Genomic DNA, 17,781 nt, shown 5'->3' with positions numbered 1-17,781 from the left:
AGTGGATGCATGTCCTAATGTTTCTTGGCATTCCGTGATAGAGTTTATTGTATTGAATTAGAGATAACTAAAAGCTCCTGTATGGTTACAAAATACTAACCAACTGAGGGAGGATCTTTTAGCCTATGTTTCTAAACAATCCTCTTTGGATGCTTCCTTCTTTGAAGCTTATAATCATCAATTTGTTCTAGGTCCATCAATGTCTTTCCTTTCTTATTACCAATAGATGGCCCATAGAGTTAATTCTTATTTATCCATACTTCAATTGACTTCCCATGTTATTTCTCTTCTTTTTCAATTGCAAGGTGGTCCCCGAATTCCTATTTTTACTTATTGCATATTCATTGTAGCTGGTGTTTTCTCCTTTATTTCTTCTTATCATCCACCCACCATCTATCACATTTTTCCACTTATTCAACATATTTCTTAACTCCTTTCTTATCCGATTTAGTTAAATTACTAGAATCTCTATCTTTAACCCTTTCTTCTTTTTATGATTTCACTTATCTATCCCTTCACCCCTTGATACTTGTTCCTCTTCCTCCATCCACATCTTTTATTCCTAGTTTTCCTCAATTGGTTAGTAGCCACTCTGGTTTTGATTTCTATATCCCTAGACAAAGAGAGTGGAGTCAAACTAATTCAGTGACAAGACCTTAGATTAATTGGCATGTGATTCTAGGGGATTGGCATACTCTTATATAAGCTTATTAGAATTATTTGTAGTTTACCCAGATCTATCATCAATCTATTGACCCTTCAATTAGATTAACAGCTCATTTTGTTTGGTACTTAGCATACACGCATTGACAATCTCATAATGATCAGAAGCTAGTTACAAAGTTGTGTATTAATGTCAATGTGGATGTTGATCCCCATCAATTGGATATCTTGTATTTCCGTGCTTTTGTCTTTTGATTAGATATCTTATCTCTGTGGAGGGGATGTACTATTTGCAATTCTTTCAAAATCCTCCCAATATATTTGTAGATGAATCTGTTTCCATGAATAGATTCCAAAATCATTAGGCCTTTAAAAGAGAACATCTTTATTGATGGTTTCTTTATGGATATAATTGGTGATTGAGCTTTAATGGCATCTCTTTTCATTCTGTCAAATTTCTATGTGTTATGTGTTAGTGTGTGGGTGTGTTTATTTTTTTATACCATTCAAGGATTGGAAATGTGTGCCCATCTAAAGAAAGTTTGTGCTCAGTTTTTGCATAATTCCATGTTTATGCTTGTCCAAATACATGCATATGGTGGTTCTATCAAATAATGATTCTTGTTCTAGCCATGAAAAACCCAAAGAAGCCTTAAGATAAATGAAGCTATCCATAAAAGAATCCTCAAACAATCCATACCATGCATACAAGTAATTGATATTCCAATGGATAGATTCTAGATTCACAATCATGTTCACAGATCTTTTGTGCTTGATTACCTTTGGTTGCAAAAAAGAGTAAAATGATATAGTAAGTCAAATATGTGACACTTTGTTCAAAGGTGTGTTAATAGAATTTTTACTTTTCTCTTTAAAATGAGTATAAGTTGGTTCTTTCTTTTGAGGGTGAATACTTGGCCAAAAACCCATCATAAAGAGAGGGTATTAGCAAAATCTAACATGTTAGAGTGGAGAGAGGAAAGTCTAATAAGTGCCTTCCATTTGCATTGCAAATTGCAAAAATTATTGCACCTTAATAAAACACTAAGTGCTCCGTGCCTACTATCTCCCAATGCTTTTTGCCAGTATTCTCCTGGTGCTTGGCACTAGTATTCTCTCGGTGATTCACACCAAAGTTTGAAACATCAATATTTGTAGTACTTAGGATACTTTGTATCCTAATGCATGTCTTATAGGGGAAGAGGGTTCGTGGGTTGTTGAGTCACAAAAAACCAATCGTGAGAGACCCCAAGGTTTTCATGGTACATATAAGTATTTATGTATTCAAGAACATAGCTTCACACATCTATAAACATGCTGCTCTATATATGTACCAAGATATTTAAAGATTTCTTCAATATGATTATAGGATGTATCTAAAACTAAATCAAGAATATAATTTAAATTCATCACATAAATTTAACTTACACATATAGTTGTATATGAATATATAAGTAATATCCCAACATCCCTACATATAGTGATACTAAAGTAGCATAAATAAATTAGTGCATAATACAATTCTATATATCTTAACCATATGAAAAGATGAATGCATTAAAAGGTATACATGTTATGGTTAGGATAGATTCATTGTCCCATATCAATTATTAATACATATAAGAACTAAAAAATTGCAATATCACAAATACCTCCACTTTTAAATGGTTGAAGGGATGGCAATCCCTCCCTTCAAAGATTGAAACGGGCGAGGCTGAAAAACCACATGGCATGGGGCTCAATGGCTATAGGTGCATGTGGACTGCAAGTGGGACACCGTTGGATAATATGTAAGCGTGTGGACTCTAATGACATCCAATGGTAGTTTTCTTAGTGGTGACCCCTCCCTCTACAAAGTTTGAGGTGGGGCGAGGGTGAAAAACCATAGAGTATGGGGCTTGATGGTTGTGTGCATGAACGGATTGCAAAAAGAGTGTGAGGAGATGGCAAGTGAGCATGTGGCCTTGAAAGCAAGAAGATGTGGGCTCTAGAAGTGTAGCACATGGCAAGCCCTAGAAAACTTTTAGGAGTGTAAGATGTGGCCCCCATGAAGCTTTCAAGGGGGTTGATACGTGTTTGATCACACCTACCATGAAAAAATTGTTGTTGTTGTTATTCTTCTTCGTCTAGTATATCATATATAATATATCACACAGCATATATATGTGTGTGTATAATATAATATAATATATTAATATAACTTATTCACACACGCTATTATATATATTCTAATCTATTCTGTATAGTATTGAGAGCTTTGCCTTTGGGATCCTGAACCAACTAGAAGGCTCCCAAGCCTATGTGGCACAAGGAGGAGTTTGATATTCAAGAAATAAATATAAATTTTTCTTGAAGGGTGAGTGGGGGTTATATTTATTTTCTATCTTCTCCTCCATCCAATGAAACATAAGTTACTCTCTCTTTCTCTTTCTTTTTTGGAATTAAATAATATAGGATATGATCATGGAAAAGGGAAAGGTGAGTCTTTGAAAAATTGCATATGGCTCTCTCTCTCTCTCTCTCTCTCTCTCTCTCTCTCTCTCTCTCTCTCTCTCTCTCTCTCTCTCTTGAATTTTCTTTTTAATTAGTCATACAAATGATATGATATTTCAATGATTGAACATGTACATACAATGTGTACATATTCTAAAAACATTCACAAATGCACATTTGCTATTAAAAAAATGCACATGCACATTATGGAATGGGTTAATAATTTTAATGGTTGAAAATGTTTATGTAATGTATATATACTCTAAAACCACACACAAATACACATAGACTATAAAAACATGAATAATATATGCATATATACACATAGACTCATATATACACATGTGCAAACACTCACACACACACACATATATTTGTATACATGCACACACACATATATGCATATATGCAAACATGCTTATACATAAGTGTGTGTATGTGCACGTGCGTGTGTGGGTGTGTGTGTATGTGTGTATATAAGAGAGAGAGAGAGAGAGAGAGAGAGAGAGAGAGAGAGAGAGAGAGAGAGAGAGAGAGAGAGAGAGAGAGAGAGTTATAAAACATGTACTTACAAATATGCACACATGCACATATGTAAACACACACATCCACACACAAGTATATGCAGCTATATATACATGCAATGCATACAAGCATGCACATGCACATATATACATGTGTACACATGTACATGTATGAGGTGAAGAAATATGAGATATAGTAGGAAGAAAAAGAAAGAAGAGAAAATAAAATAATGAGGAGAGAGAGGACACATAGTTATGAGACCACACAAATAGACACACACATATTAAGCACGTGCACGCGTGCACACACATACAAAGCATAGAAATAATAAGAATAGGTAAAAAGAAAAAAATGTATTTGTGTGCATGCATGTGTATCACACACACACACACAATGATTATGTATTAATCATTAATAACTATTAGCTACTATTATGTAAACTATACATAACCTTTAATCAATACATATATGTATACTTATCATTAACTTATTATATATTTAAATGTATAATTATATATAAGTATATTTACTATATATAATAAATAATAATGATGATATATGTGTGATATAATTATAATATTAAGTTATTTAAATAAATATTAAAAATTAATTAATTAATAATAAAATTTATATAATGCATATATATATGTATGTATGTGTGTGTATGTATGTATGTATGTATGTATGCATTATGTGTTATATATATACATTAATATATACCTATAATCTATAATATTAATTAATATATCATTATTTTAACTAATAGTTATTATGTATACTTATCTTTCATATATTATTTGTATTAAGATGATAGGTATATTATTAATTGATTTCATATATTATTAATTATTTCATGTAATTGATTGGATATTAATGATTAGTTATTTAAATATGTTTTGTATAGTGGATTTTTTATATGATCAACAATGAATCCACCCTTTTTTAGTGCAAAACCTTTATTGCAATTGTTGCAAATGAGTATCTATTTAAATAATTTTAATATTTAATCATTAATTTTATTATCATTCTAAATGATCATGTATACTTCATGCATTTGAGTACTTATATAGCTTAAGAAGACACATGCATGAGAGAGAGAGAGAGAGAGAGAGAGAGAGAGAGAGAGAGAGAGAGAGAGAGAGAGAGAGAGAGAGAGAGAGAGAGAGAGAGAGAGAGAGAGAGAGAGAGAGAGAGAGAGAGAGAGAGAGAGAGAGAGAGATTCTACTTTACATTTTTCCTCTTTGGGGATTTGTTTGACAATCTTAAAGCTTTGATGGTGTCCAAAGAGGAATGGCATAGAGGACAAAATTCATGGGCATTGGCAAGAGCACACTTTAAATAATGTTTACATGAGGTACATATCACAAATTGATCATCTATAATTAATTGGCCATCTCCAATGCATATATAATATTGTAAATCGCAAGATGAACACCTTTGATCTTTTATCTGCTCAAAGCACATCAAATTATGTTAATATTTTGAATAGCAAGGGATAGAATTATACATGTCAAAATATATAGAATGCATAAGAAATATTTGCTTTGACTACATAGAAATACAATCATAAAGATGTGCTTAAAATATTCTTAAGATAAACCAAGTATATGTATACACACTAGTCTTATTTAAATGATCATCTTAATGTAAGTACATAAAAATACAATCATTAAGACATGCTTAAGCTTAAAGAATATCAAGGTATTTACACATATATACATGCACATACTTGATGTGATGCACACAATATGCATACATGCAAGCATTAATGCACATATTGTCTTTTAAGTAAATACTTCTATGTATAACAAACATGACAAAAGAAGAAGAAGCAATGATCTAGATATAATAATGGGCTTTGCAATGTATATACACAAATGTACAACTTATCTAGTAGATGTATTTATGTGTTGTACGTGTATGTATATGCAGATGTACATATGCTCTAAGATGTGGACATATGTGTGCATACACAAACACCTATCTATATGTGTAACATGCATAATAGGAAATATATCATGAGAGAGAGAGAAATGGAGATTTACTTCAATAGGTGCTCGACACTCTCTACACAAGTAATCGAATTTCTTTACAGACTCGAAAAACTTGTGTTGAGAAAACATTGCTTTTGCTAACTTTGATATATTTGTCATTGTGTCCTTACTAAGTTGTTCCAATCTTGTGAAGGCTTTTTTACATTCTTTAAATCTCTGGCTCAACAAAAAATGATGAGCTTATAAGTAACTTAATATTAGCCTTTGTATCTAATAAGTCATTATGTATAAATCATGAGTAATCATAGAAAAGTGAATCAAGACCTTTATATATTTTGAATTAAACATGAGAAATTACACTGATATGCAAATTTCACATAATTAGATCATTGAACATAGACTTTAAATGTGACAACTAACCTTGTTGATAGAAGACTCATATAAACTCGCTTGAAGCCCTCATTCACTTAAATGTGATTTATGTAGTGGCAAGTGAACAAAAAATGGGAAAAGGTAAAATGAAGTCTAATATTCATGAATGTTGTGATCTATTGAAGTGTCTTTCTTTGTTTTGACCCTCCAAAGGGGCCTATATTGTGTGCCATATCCAAAGCCTCAACTAGGGAATTGTTGTGATACATGGTTCAAGATATCAATTTTCAATAATGGCATGCCTTTTTCCTTTAGGAAAAAAATGCAATCATATTGTATTAAAGTAAGTAAAAATGTGCACAATACAAAGCTTTAACATGCTTCTTATAGATCACTTTGGAGACATGGGCATGAGCTCTCGCCTTCTGAAGAAAAACTAGGGCATCATTTTTCAATTTGGTTTGTATAGGGTCACAAGTCATTTTCTTTTGAAAGATGGCAATGATTATGTGTTGCTAAACAAATTTTAGAATCATCCTCACAAGACATGAATTAGGTTGATAATCTCCTCATTGAAGGGCCCACGATCATTAAAAAGCACCACCTTAGCATTCAGAGAGTTATTCAGTTTTGCATGCTTAAGCCATTTCTTATCTATGCTCTAGACTAGCTATACTTTATAGCACTCTCAAAAGTAGTGGTAGACAGAACCCTCTTTCTTGCCACACAATGGACACATGGGAGACACGGAAATTTTCCCATTAACTCATCTTTGGTAAGAAGCTTGCGAGTCACAACTGGTCACAACATGAAGTTGAGTGGAGTCTACTTACTGGACTCTTGGACCCCTTTCAACATTTCCTTCCATGTCTTAAGTTAAGAGGAAACCTCCTCTTCCATGTTTCAACCATATGGAGAAATCCTTAATGCTAAATCCCAAAGCCTTATCATAGAAATCTTGCATCTAATTCTAGCCCCCCCCTACTAGTACCAAGAAAGCACAAAGTGGCTCTACCACTCATGACAACACTAGTAGGCCAATTGTCCTACTTTCTCAAAATCATTGACACTTGCTAAAGTGTAGGATTGTTCCAACATAAGTAGTGGATGCCACCAATATACTTTTCAAGATTAACATTCTTCTTGAAACAAGACTTCCTTCCATGGATGGTTTGTAATTTCCTAATTACAACTTAGTTACAACAACAACTTTTATTACAAAATCGAGAAATGCAAATTAAATCACAATCTTGGACAATGGACACCCTGTTAGCCCCAAAACCGGTGCTTCTTTTGATATTTCTTCAACTTAATTGAAGAGGAAGTCGATGTATGATGGGATTCTTCCAATTCCTTTCAGTATTCCAACTACCCTTGTTGTCCAAAATGAAGAGCAAGTCTTCACAAACTGATTTGCCCCTTGATTCAACAATTGGTCTTCACTTGCTTTGATGGAGATGAAAAATGCCCCAAATTCATTGATTTGCTAGTCCCTCCACTTGAATTTTTCTGAAAGCATATTTAGCTTGTAGAATCCAAGACTTGGAGGCTTCCAATTTTTGGAATGCTTCCGAAGGTGGCTATCAAAATCCTAATTTTTGCTATGAATTAAGGTTTATAGTAGAGATTGTCTAAAATCTCTTCCTCTGATGGCTCAAACTATTGAAAGATGTTGAGATAACTTGAGAGACGGCTGGGGCATAAGAGAGAATACTGTGGAGAGGAAAATTCTAGAGTTTCATAGAGAGAAACACTAAAAAAATGCGATGGCCCTGCTCAAACGGCCATGGATGCTACCACCTATAGCTTAGGACCACCAGAAAGACTATTACCCCCCTCTTGCATGCTGTCACCTACACCGCAAAGACCTTGGGCTGCTGTCACCTGCTCCCGGAGGGCTCCAAACTATTGTTATATGTTGTAGGACTAATCCATAATGGTGACTACAAATCACATGAGTGGCCTCTCCTTGCTCTCTAATGGCCTCCTTCTCTCTCACATGGCTAGAATAGACTCCACCATCCCTACCACTTCTCTAGTGTCACAAACTCACAAATATGGCCAAATGAATGAACTAGGCCAACAATTGGCACTAGATACCAAGTACCTATGCAACATAACTTATAGCAACTTTGGCTTTGACATCCCATGATTTCCTCAGGTCTCAGGCTCACAAATTTACTCTACCCAAGTTACATCTCACATGTACAATATTTACTTAACCATGTGATTAAAAATTAATTTACATCTTAAGTGAGGTTTTAAAAATACATGTCCTCATGATATCCCTGCCCCTTAAAATCCTTGCAATCGTCCGCAATTGCAATGCTAGATGCATCAAAAACAAAATAGTGGACTAGAATTTCCATAAGTCATCATAGTTAACATAGCATAGCACATTATTGCTCTACCATTCCATATGCCCAACATATGTTGAAAATTACCAACCAACATAGCATAACATAAGACTCACAAAGAATCTCAAAAACATTGCTAGATTATCATGTGGTATGTCTATTTCTCATGAGCTTAAATCATCTGGAAAAACCAAACCATAGCATAGCATAAACCATGATTGAAACATCAATGGAATCATAACATATATTGTTGTCCACAAAACCAGATGAATACCAATGAATATTAATGATCATACATTGAAAACCAACATTAGTTAAACAGTTCTCGATGATCATAATCAATGCAAATGTACAGTTTTAGAGCTGTAGTGAAAACCATATCCATTTGGATACCAAGCATAATGACTAGTACACTCAATAGTGATCTCTTGGTAAATATACAGTCAGCTACAATACCATGAATGTATACTAAATAAATTCGAGATCCACTATATCTAGAGTTATCCATCATTGAGGAACAAAGGTGCTAGCTCCCTCACGAGCATTAGTAATACTTTGGACCCTTGCTCTGTTGAAACTGATCGAGTCCAAACTAAAGTTGCCTCTAATTGGAAAGGATCAAGGTAAAGCTGCAATAATTGAGGATGATCTGCCAAGTCATCCTCCTCCATCCATTTGGCATCCATTGGTGAATAATTGTGAAGCTTCACCAAGTACCTTCTGAAAATCATAACCCTGATCTTCCACTATTTGTGTGTCAAACTATGCTTTGGTACCAATATTTTATCGAGCTCTTCAACCTCAAGATGGATTTTAGCAGATACATCCTTTGGCACATCACCATGAAAAGGCCTAAGCAAGGTTACATGAAAGGCATTGTGTATCTGCTAGTGTGGAGGCAATTTCATCCTATAGCATGCATTAGTGGTCCTCTCCAACATTTGAAATGGTATCTCATAGACAGCTTTGGGTACAATCACTCTTTGCCTTTCATCTTTTTAAGCTGTGTCTTTTCAAAACATAGAAATACATAATCGCCCTCTGCAAAGTGCAAAGCACACCTATGTCAATCAACATGTGGCTTGGCCTTTTTTCTTAACCTTGGTCTCAATGACATGTGGCTTGGCATCACTATCTTGGAATCCTACATCCTTTCCATGCAACAATGTGTCGTCTATAGTAACACTTTCTATAAGCCAAGATATGCTAGAAATAGTGGACTTCGTGCAAAAATCTCGAATACCGTTTCACAAACCACAAGTATACTTCTCCACCTACTCATTGTTGTCCACCCTTCATTCTTCCAAGATATGCATGGAGTCTACACTTGTTCCAAGCTTGTTAGAGCTTGCTCTAGGAACTCTTGAGGCTCCATTGTGGCCTATATAAGTAGTAGCCCTTTACAACAACAATAGACACTTTGTGTTATTTTTTATAATCCATGCATTTCACCTACAGTAGCTCATGTCCAATCATTGTCTGAGCTCCTCTTGAACTTGGCCATCAATTGGCATTGCTCCCAAGGTCATTAGCTCACATTTGGGCACTCTTTTGGAGAATATACCTTCTGCCACATTGCTTTAAATTTGAAGAAAACTTGCTAGTTACTAAGATGACAACTTGTATTGGGTTACATATGGCTTCTCTAGTACCTTTGATAAGATCCTAATATACCTAGATACTTTGAGATATATATTTGGAATTCAACTGATTCTAAGTTGTCATAATGTCTACTTCAAAGATACTTATCAACCAATTTGAAGCAAAAATTTACTTGAATTGGACCCAAGTGGTAGGTGACTTCCCTTGAATAAGAAGTGTAGCCACCATTGCAATGCATTTCCCTTCAAAAATGTTGTTGTCTTTCGTATCTTAGATGCCTATGTGAAGTTGCCTCTAGAGTAGGCTACATGAAACTGTTGAATAAAACAAGTGCTTTCAGCCTATCTTGTGCACCACTAAGGGCTCAAACTTAACACTTTTTCCACCTTCGTCATAGTCCTTCAGCGGACCTATGGGAGTCAAATTATCATAAATAGGCTACGACAAAAAGGGTGCATTTTTTGAATTTACATGATATCTAGCACTATCAGATGCTCCTACATGACCAGCACTAAATCATTATGCTCCAACAGTCCCTAGGAAATCATGCCTATGCTACCATACATGAAATTAGAAATTCCATTTACATTACCTGAATACATTGGGTGTTGTGAGCCATGCATTGGTTGCTGCATACCATAGGGATTTCAGCCATACATTCTTGTATGCGGTGCTTAACACTTTTGCCACCTTTGTCATAGTCCTTCAGCGGACCTATGGGAGTCAAATTATCATAAATAGGCTACTACAAAAAGGGTGCATTTTTTGTATTTACATGATAACCAGCACTATCAAATGCTCCTACATGACCAACACTAGATCATTATGCTCCAACATTCCCTAGGAAATCATGCCTATGCTACCATACATGAAATTAGGAATTCCACTTACATTACCCGAATACATTGGGTGTTGTGAGCCATGCATTGGTTGCTGCATACCATAGGGATTTCAACCTTACATTCTTGTATGCGGTGCTTGTCCAACCATAGTATGAAAAATGGTACTACCACCAAAGTATCCTTGTTGTCCCATGCTTGCATATGCATAATTACCTCGCTGCCTATGTTCCCATGGATTGGCACTACCAAGTTGGCCATGCATTTGCATTTGTTGCCCTAGGCTACCAACTATTCGTGCTCATCAAGCATTTTGGACTCTTCCAAAGAAGGCTTAGGCATTTCTATTGGTTCTTGTGGATGTCTTGAAGCCATAGAAGGTGTCTTCTTTTTTTTGCCTTTGTTGTCCTTCCTTGGGGCATTCACGAATTGAGAAAATTGGGTATCCTTTGCCAATTCAACAAAAGGATTTGTTGCTATACACATTTGATCCTTGAAGCTATCATCAAATTCTTTATGCATTGAAGTGCCAACATTTGGGTAATTTTCCACATTTTTGGCTTGCTGTATATGCTGAGAACCACACCCATCATTGCATTTCCACCTTCACCACATGACTGATCAAGAAGTGATGCATCCTCTCCACTTGATCCCATATCACCATATGAAGATACGCTTGATGTAATTCATTGCTGAGAGCAATTTCAACACTAATGCAATATTCTCAAGCTACAATCAAGTGCCACGGGCCCACCAACTCAAAGGATTTGATGGTATCTAAGCAAGATGGAACCATGAAACCAGCCTTTCTTCCATGGATGGGTGGCAATTTCCTAATTACAACTTAGTTACAACACCAAATTTTATTACAAATTTGAGAAATAAAATTAACTCACAATCTTGGACAATGGACACTAATGGCCCTAAAATTGGTGCCCCTTTCGGCAATTATTTAACTTAATCAAAGAAGAAATTTATGTATAATGGGATTCTCAGGATCGCTTTCAGTATTCCAATTGCCCTTGCTATCCAAAAAGACCAGCTAGTCTTCAATATCATTTGCTCCTTGGTTTGAGCAGTGAATTAGCCTTCACCCACTTTGGTGGAGATGGAAATGCCCCGAATTCATTGATTTGTTGGTCTCTCCACTTGAATTTGACTAAAAGCAGCTATAACCTTATTGAACCCAGTATGGGAGCTTCCAATTTCAGGTATGCTTCTTGAGGCAATTGTCAAAATCTTGATTTTTGTTGTAAATTAGAGTTTATAGTAGAGATTAATTGAAACCTCTTCCTTTGATGGCTCAAACTATTGAAAAATGCTGAGATAACTTGAGAGACAGCTACTAGGGAATGAGGGAGAATGCTGTGAAGAGAGAAGTTTCTAAGTTTCATTGTGAGAAACACTGAAAAGCTCCTATTGCCATGTTCAAACAACCATGTATGCTGTCACCTATAGCCTAAAGACTACCAGAAAGACTGATACCCCCTCTTGTTTGTTGTCATCTATACCAAAAGAACCTTGGGCTGCTATCACCTACTCCTTGAGGGCTCCATATTGTTGCCACATGCTACATGATTGATCCATGGTGGTTGCAAATCACACGAGTAGCCTCTCCTTGCTCTCTAAAGCCTCCTCACTCACAATGGTTGGAATAGACTCCACCAGCCCCTAAAAATATCTTTTCCACTTGCATGGGCAAGTTTTGCCAAGTGGTAGCCTTTTAGAAAATTTTTCAATATTATTCATAATTAAATATTAACTTTTAATATTTAAATATTAAAAATTAATCTAATAATTATTTTGATGATTTAAAAAAATCTAATTGGCCAATAATTAAATTGGCTAGGCAACTTTCATTCTTGAGTGTCTTTGTGCTATCTTTGACCATCAGATTGGCATTAGATACCATCAAATGCTACTTCTCTAATGTTACCCACTATCAGTTATAGTCAATCGAATGACCTAGGCCAACAAATGGTATCAGATACCACCAAGTACACGTGCAGTATAACTTATAGTAACATTTGCCTTTGACATCTGGTGATTTTGTTGGGTCTCGGGCCCGTAAATTTACTCTAATCCGAGTTACACATCACATGTGCAACATTTACTTAACCATGTGATTAAAAATTAATCCATATTAAATGAGGTTTCAAAAATACATGTCCTCATGACAACTGGTCTTCCTTCTCAGATAGGGTGGTAAATAACCTAATTTAGCACTAATTATAACAAGCATAAAATTCACATAAATTAAAAATGTTCACTTTACCACTTTAATCTTGGACATTGGACACCATGTTGGCCCAAAATTGGCACCCTTTGTGATATTTCTTTATCTTATATTGCAAATGGAAGGAGTACAATTGAGATCCTCTAATCTCCTCCGTGAATTCAAGTGTCTCTTGCTCCTTATAAAAGACAAATTTAGCCCCAAATCTAATATTGACTGGCCATTCTCTCTCATCCCCCAGCCTCTTCTCAAGTTATCTCAGCATTTTCCTTCTAGTTAGAGTTGCTAGAAATGTCTTCACCTATTAATCTTGATCTTGAATTTCTCATAGAACTAGCTAAATGTGTGCATAGAAATCCCAACGCCCACCATTGGATAGACCAAATACCAAAAAACTTCGCCATTCTTGATGACCTAGAATCCAAATTGTACCATGGACTGGAGGAGAATCATTCTAGCTTAAGAATATAAATTTTAATTTATCCTTGCTCATGACTAAATTTGAAAGGTCTGCAAATTCTCAAAACACTCGTGTCGAAGGGCTTCTATCAACAACTAATCAGCCTGCACAATCCTAGGATTGTTGTCAATAAAAAATTGAGCATTAAAAACATGTTCTTCTAGGAGGGAGAGACCTCTAATAACCCCATCTTGAAGTTCCTTATCCACCCTCCTCAATAAAGGATATGTGCTTATGGAAAAAGGGAGAGGGGGAAAGTGGACACCCTTGCCTTATAGACCTCAATTCAAAAAGAGTACAAACCTACCCATTTATTGAGACACATGTATTAGCATTAACAACCAAAGCATGCACTATATTCATGAAGATGGATGCAAATCCCAATGCTTCAAGTGTAGAAAGAATATAGGAGCACCTAACCCAATTGGAGGCCTTATCAAAATCTATATTTAGGAGGACAAGTTTGGCATTCGTACTTAATGCAAAATCAGTAGAGAATGCTAGATTGAGTATGGGGCCTTGGATTTTTGGCCCATAGACAAATCCATATTGTCTATGCTGCAAAACTTGTGAAGAAGAAATGTAATACTTAGGTGCTCATAGTTGAGTAAAAAAATTATAGGCAAAGTTTAACATGGTAAGAGACTACCAATGACTTGGTTTCCTCCCTTCAACTATCTTTGACGTAAGCTTGATTAAGCCAGTGTTGAACTCAGGTAGAAGCATACCTATCTTTTTGTAGCGAGTGACCATCTTGGTCATATCCTTCCCATATGTTTTCCCATAGTGTTGAGAATAGGTAAAAGACCGTCAATCCTGTGAGATTTCCCATGTTTCATAGCCTTAGGAGCTATAAAGGCCTTCTTCCTTGAGAAAGACCATCACTGCAACCCAATACCAAGCTTGATAGAGAGTCACGAATCCGAGTCTTCAAAGAAAGACATCAGTCTATAATGGTGAGCCTCTACCAATGGTGGTTTAGTTCCAACAATTTGAGCCATATGGTTCTTGAGCACTTGAAGGATGTCAAAGTCACTAGTAAGTAGAGCTTGCTCACTTCATCTTCAATATCAATAATAGTTTATTCATTCTATTTGATTTTGAGAGCATGACCTAGCAATTCCCAATATCCTCTTCACTGAATCTTGACAGCTTGAATAGTTATCTTCCTTACATTTAGCCTCAATCTCCTGTAGCAAGCACTAAAGATAGGGATTAGTAGAATAAGGCACAGTAAGAGGGAGGAGTCTTTCTTTAAACTCAAGGCTATTTCCAAGGAACCTTCATCCAATCTCAACTTGAGTTTTGCCATGTTTTTGTGTGCGTGCAATAATAGCATTAGAGCAAATGAGCCATCTATTTGACTAATGCAATATAAAAGCCCTTCCCAATAGAATAATACTAAACCAAGGTGGCACATGCTTGGTAGATTCCCAAAATCACCAATACAATTCCTCCTCAACAGGAGGTCTACCAAGGAAGTAAAAGAATAGTCATGCACTAGAAAAATCTACATACCTTTGAGTGGTTCGCTTAAAAAAGATGAATGGAGCTTTAGGCCACCTGATGTCCTTCATTGAGCTTAGCTTGATCTAGTCATATCTTGCAAGTTGTGAGTCTTTCAAAGCTTGTGAGAAATCCATTTCCTTGACCCCATCATGATGTCACTTCTCTTCTTGCTCATCTCCTGCCACCCATAGTTTTTCCCCTATGGCATACATTCATGCATGTTGTAGAGAGCCACCACGTATGGCAAGGGGGCTAATTGAGATTAATCGGAATAAATGCTTTAATTCCATGAAAAGCATGTACTCAAACACATTGCCTCCTCTCGCTAAGGCTGGTTACACAAGTTACGAGCGTCCAATCCTTGCCTAGAGTGTGGCATGCACTTTTTGAATTTGGGCGCAGATTTGGGCACAATACCTTTACACACAAAAAGAATGCATTTGATGAAAAAAGTAAAGACTAATAAATATATGGTTTTTTTGATTGGTTGCAAATGCAAAAAGTGCACCCTTCTCTGTCACTTTACAAAGTGGGCAGAAAAGATTCCCCATCTAAAAGTTGGCAACGATATACTTGTTTAGTAGGTAAACAATAGGTCACATCCTCTTTGATGTGCAAAGAACTCCGAACGCCCAACCCCTAAATAACTGTTTTGATTAGTTAAAACTTAGAAAGTGGGTGTCTACCCGTCATTTGATATTTTTTCATGACAAGCCTTTTTTCTTACAAATTGTTTAGCCTGATGAAGAAGTCTTTGTATTCCATTGTAGAACTTTGACTCCATGCACATCCATGCATTATTAGCAAAACAAATATTCAAGTTCATCTATGTGAGAAAAATGGAGGGGTCATTTAATGAGAGAGCACCTTACATCATCCTTGCTTTTGCAAGGATTGAGTTGATCTAACCAACATTAGCACACATATTCATGAAAATTGTTGTGCTAACTTAGGGTATTTCAAAGATCAAAGTTTTCTTATCTACAAGTCTTAAGTTTCAACATTATACTTCTCATGTGTATCATTGGACATGTATTTGTTAGGTTTCAAAATGAAATAGTGAGGTTTGATCATATGTATATGAGAAAATTGTATATTGTGGTTGGTGTGAGCTAGAATCATTAGTTCTCATTTTACTTTTATCAAGACCAAATTATTACCTTCACATAAAATGTTGCTAATGTAATTATAGAGTATAATTGTTGTTGCTCAAGAATGTCCTCAAACTTTTGAAGCCATAAACATGTCTGGAAAAATGGAGCCAGTTACTTGTTATGCTAGATCTAAGTGAATAATAAGCACAATGAAGATGAACAATATTATTTAGAATGAACACTTACATAATAAGCATAGTCATATCTCTCTTCATAAAGGTGGCGTTGTGCCAAGCATAGAAAATGATAAGCTTCTGCATAGTGCCAAGGTCTTTGTATGATGAGGTTTAAATTTGTATCCATGGTCTTTTCGTAGATGAGTTGGTGAACAATGAAGAAAGAGCAAATGAAGTTAGTAGTGGGAATGGTTTCTCAATTTGAAGCAATAAGATGTTGTTGTTTGCCAGCAGGATAATCAATACTACATAGATCTTGACACCATTCTAGTACTGGAAACATGAACCCATTTAGAGAAACTGTGAGCCCATTATTTGCATAATTCCATGTTCATGCTTGTCAAAATACACACATCTAGGTCTTTATGTTGTAGGTCAGGAAAGTGGAAAGGCTTTGAGAAGGCTTAAGATAAATGAAGCTATCCATAAAAGAATCCTCAAACAGTCCATACAAGTCATTGGCATTCCAACATATAGATTCTGGATTCACAATCCCGTTTACAGATCTTTTGTTTGATTGACTTGACTTGCAAAAAAGAGTAAGATGATCTGGTAAGTCAGATATGAGACGCTTTGCTCTGAGGTGTGTTAATAGAATTTGGTTCTTTCTTGTGAGGGTGAAAACCATGTTAGAGTGCAGGAGAGGAAAGTCTAAAAAATGCCTTTCATTTGTGTTACACATTGCAGAAGTTATTGACCCTTAAATAATGACATGATTGTCAACCTGATTGGCAAAACCTTAAGACTGGTGGCGCCAAAGAGGCAAGCTGTCCAGTTTAGGCCCCATGCCCATCCTCTTTGTTTCTATAACACGTTTCTTGTATGGGTTGTAACTTGTGTCATGCCATCTGCTGTTTGGATCCCCAAGACAATTTGTGCCTTTATATGAGAATCTTTTGCTTGGAACCAGAAAATCTCCTGCAGAATCAACTCCATTTCGCCTTTCTGCAGGCTGGACTGACTGAAAAATTAAGAGCTTCAGCCTGGTTTTAGAGGGCGAGAACAGGAAAAGCTTGTGTGCAATACACAGAAGGGCAGGTCTGATTTGGAGAGGAAGCTTGAGAAAACTGCCTGGCTGCTGACTCGGGATGGAGATGCAGCAGAAAGCTCATATGAGAGTGTTTGGGAATGATCTGATACAGAATACGTGCCTAATAGAAGCAGCCTTTAATAGCAGAAATTTTGTTGTAGAACAAAACATCTCCATGCCTGTGCAATATTGTGTCTAACAAGGCAACACGCAAGGAAACTGTAGTAGCAAACTGGATGAGAAGCTCTTTAGTCGATGTGATTTGGAACCGTGATATGCATCCTCCACAACGGATGCTGTGCTTCTTATTTGATTATTGACTTACATTTTTCCTTCCTAATCAATGGCGAGTCGTTTGAAAGCTCTTACTA

General features: G+C 35.9%; 1 protein-coding gene across 1 annotated transcript in view; it reads right to left on the bottom strand.

Annotated features, from left to right (window-relative positions):
- Window positions 1-1,194: 1,194 nt before the first annotated feature.
- The window catches only part of LOC148036517 (uncharacterized), a 307,373-nt gene continuing 290,786 nt past the window's right edge, over window positions 1,195-17,781 (bottom strand). The window contains exons 19-23 of the mRNA XM_087678942.1: window positions 16,391-16,510; window positions 16,211-16,297; window positions 5,727-5,891; window positions 4,912-5,130; window positions 1,195-1,443 (exon numbers count right to left, since the gene is read on the bottom strand). Of these exons, the coding sequence (XP_087535068.1) occupies window positions 1,195-1,443; window positions 4,912-5,130; window positions 5,727-5,891; window positions 16,211-16,297; window positions 16,391-16,510 (840 nt within the window). The remainder of the gene's footprint in view (window positions 1,444-4,911; window positions 5,131-5,726; window positions 5,892-16,210; window positions 16,298-16,390; window positions 16,511-17,781) is intronic.

The sequence above is a fragment of the Lygodium microphyllum genome, chromosome 5 (genome assembly GCF_053477565.2).
Source record: "Lygodium microphyllum isolate KBCC chromosome 5, Lygodium_microphyllum_v1.1.10, whole genome shotgun sequence".
Taxonomy (NCBI): Eukaryota; Viridiplantae; Streptophyta; class Polypodiopsida; order Schizaeales; family Lygodiaceae; genus Lygodium; species Lygodium microphyllum.
This window is presented reverse-complemented; position numbering and strand designations above follow the sequence as displayed.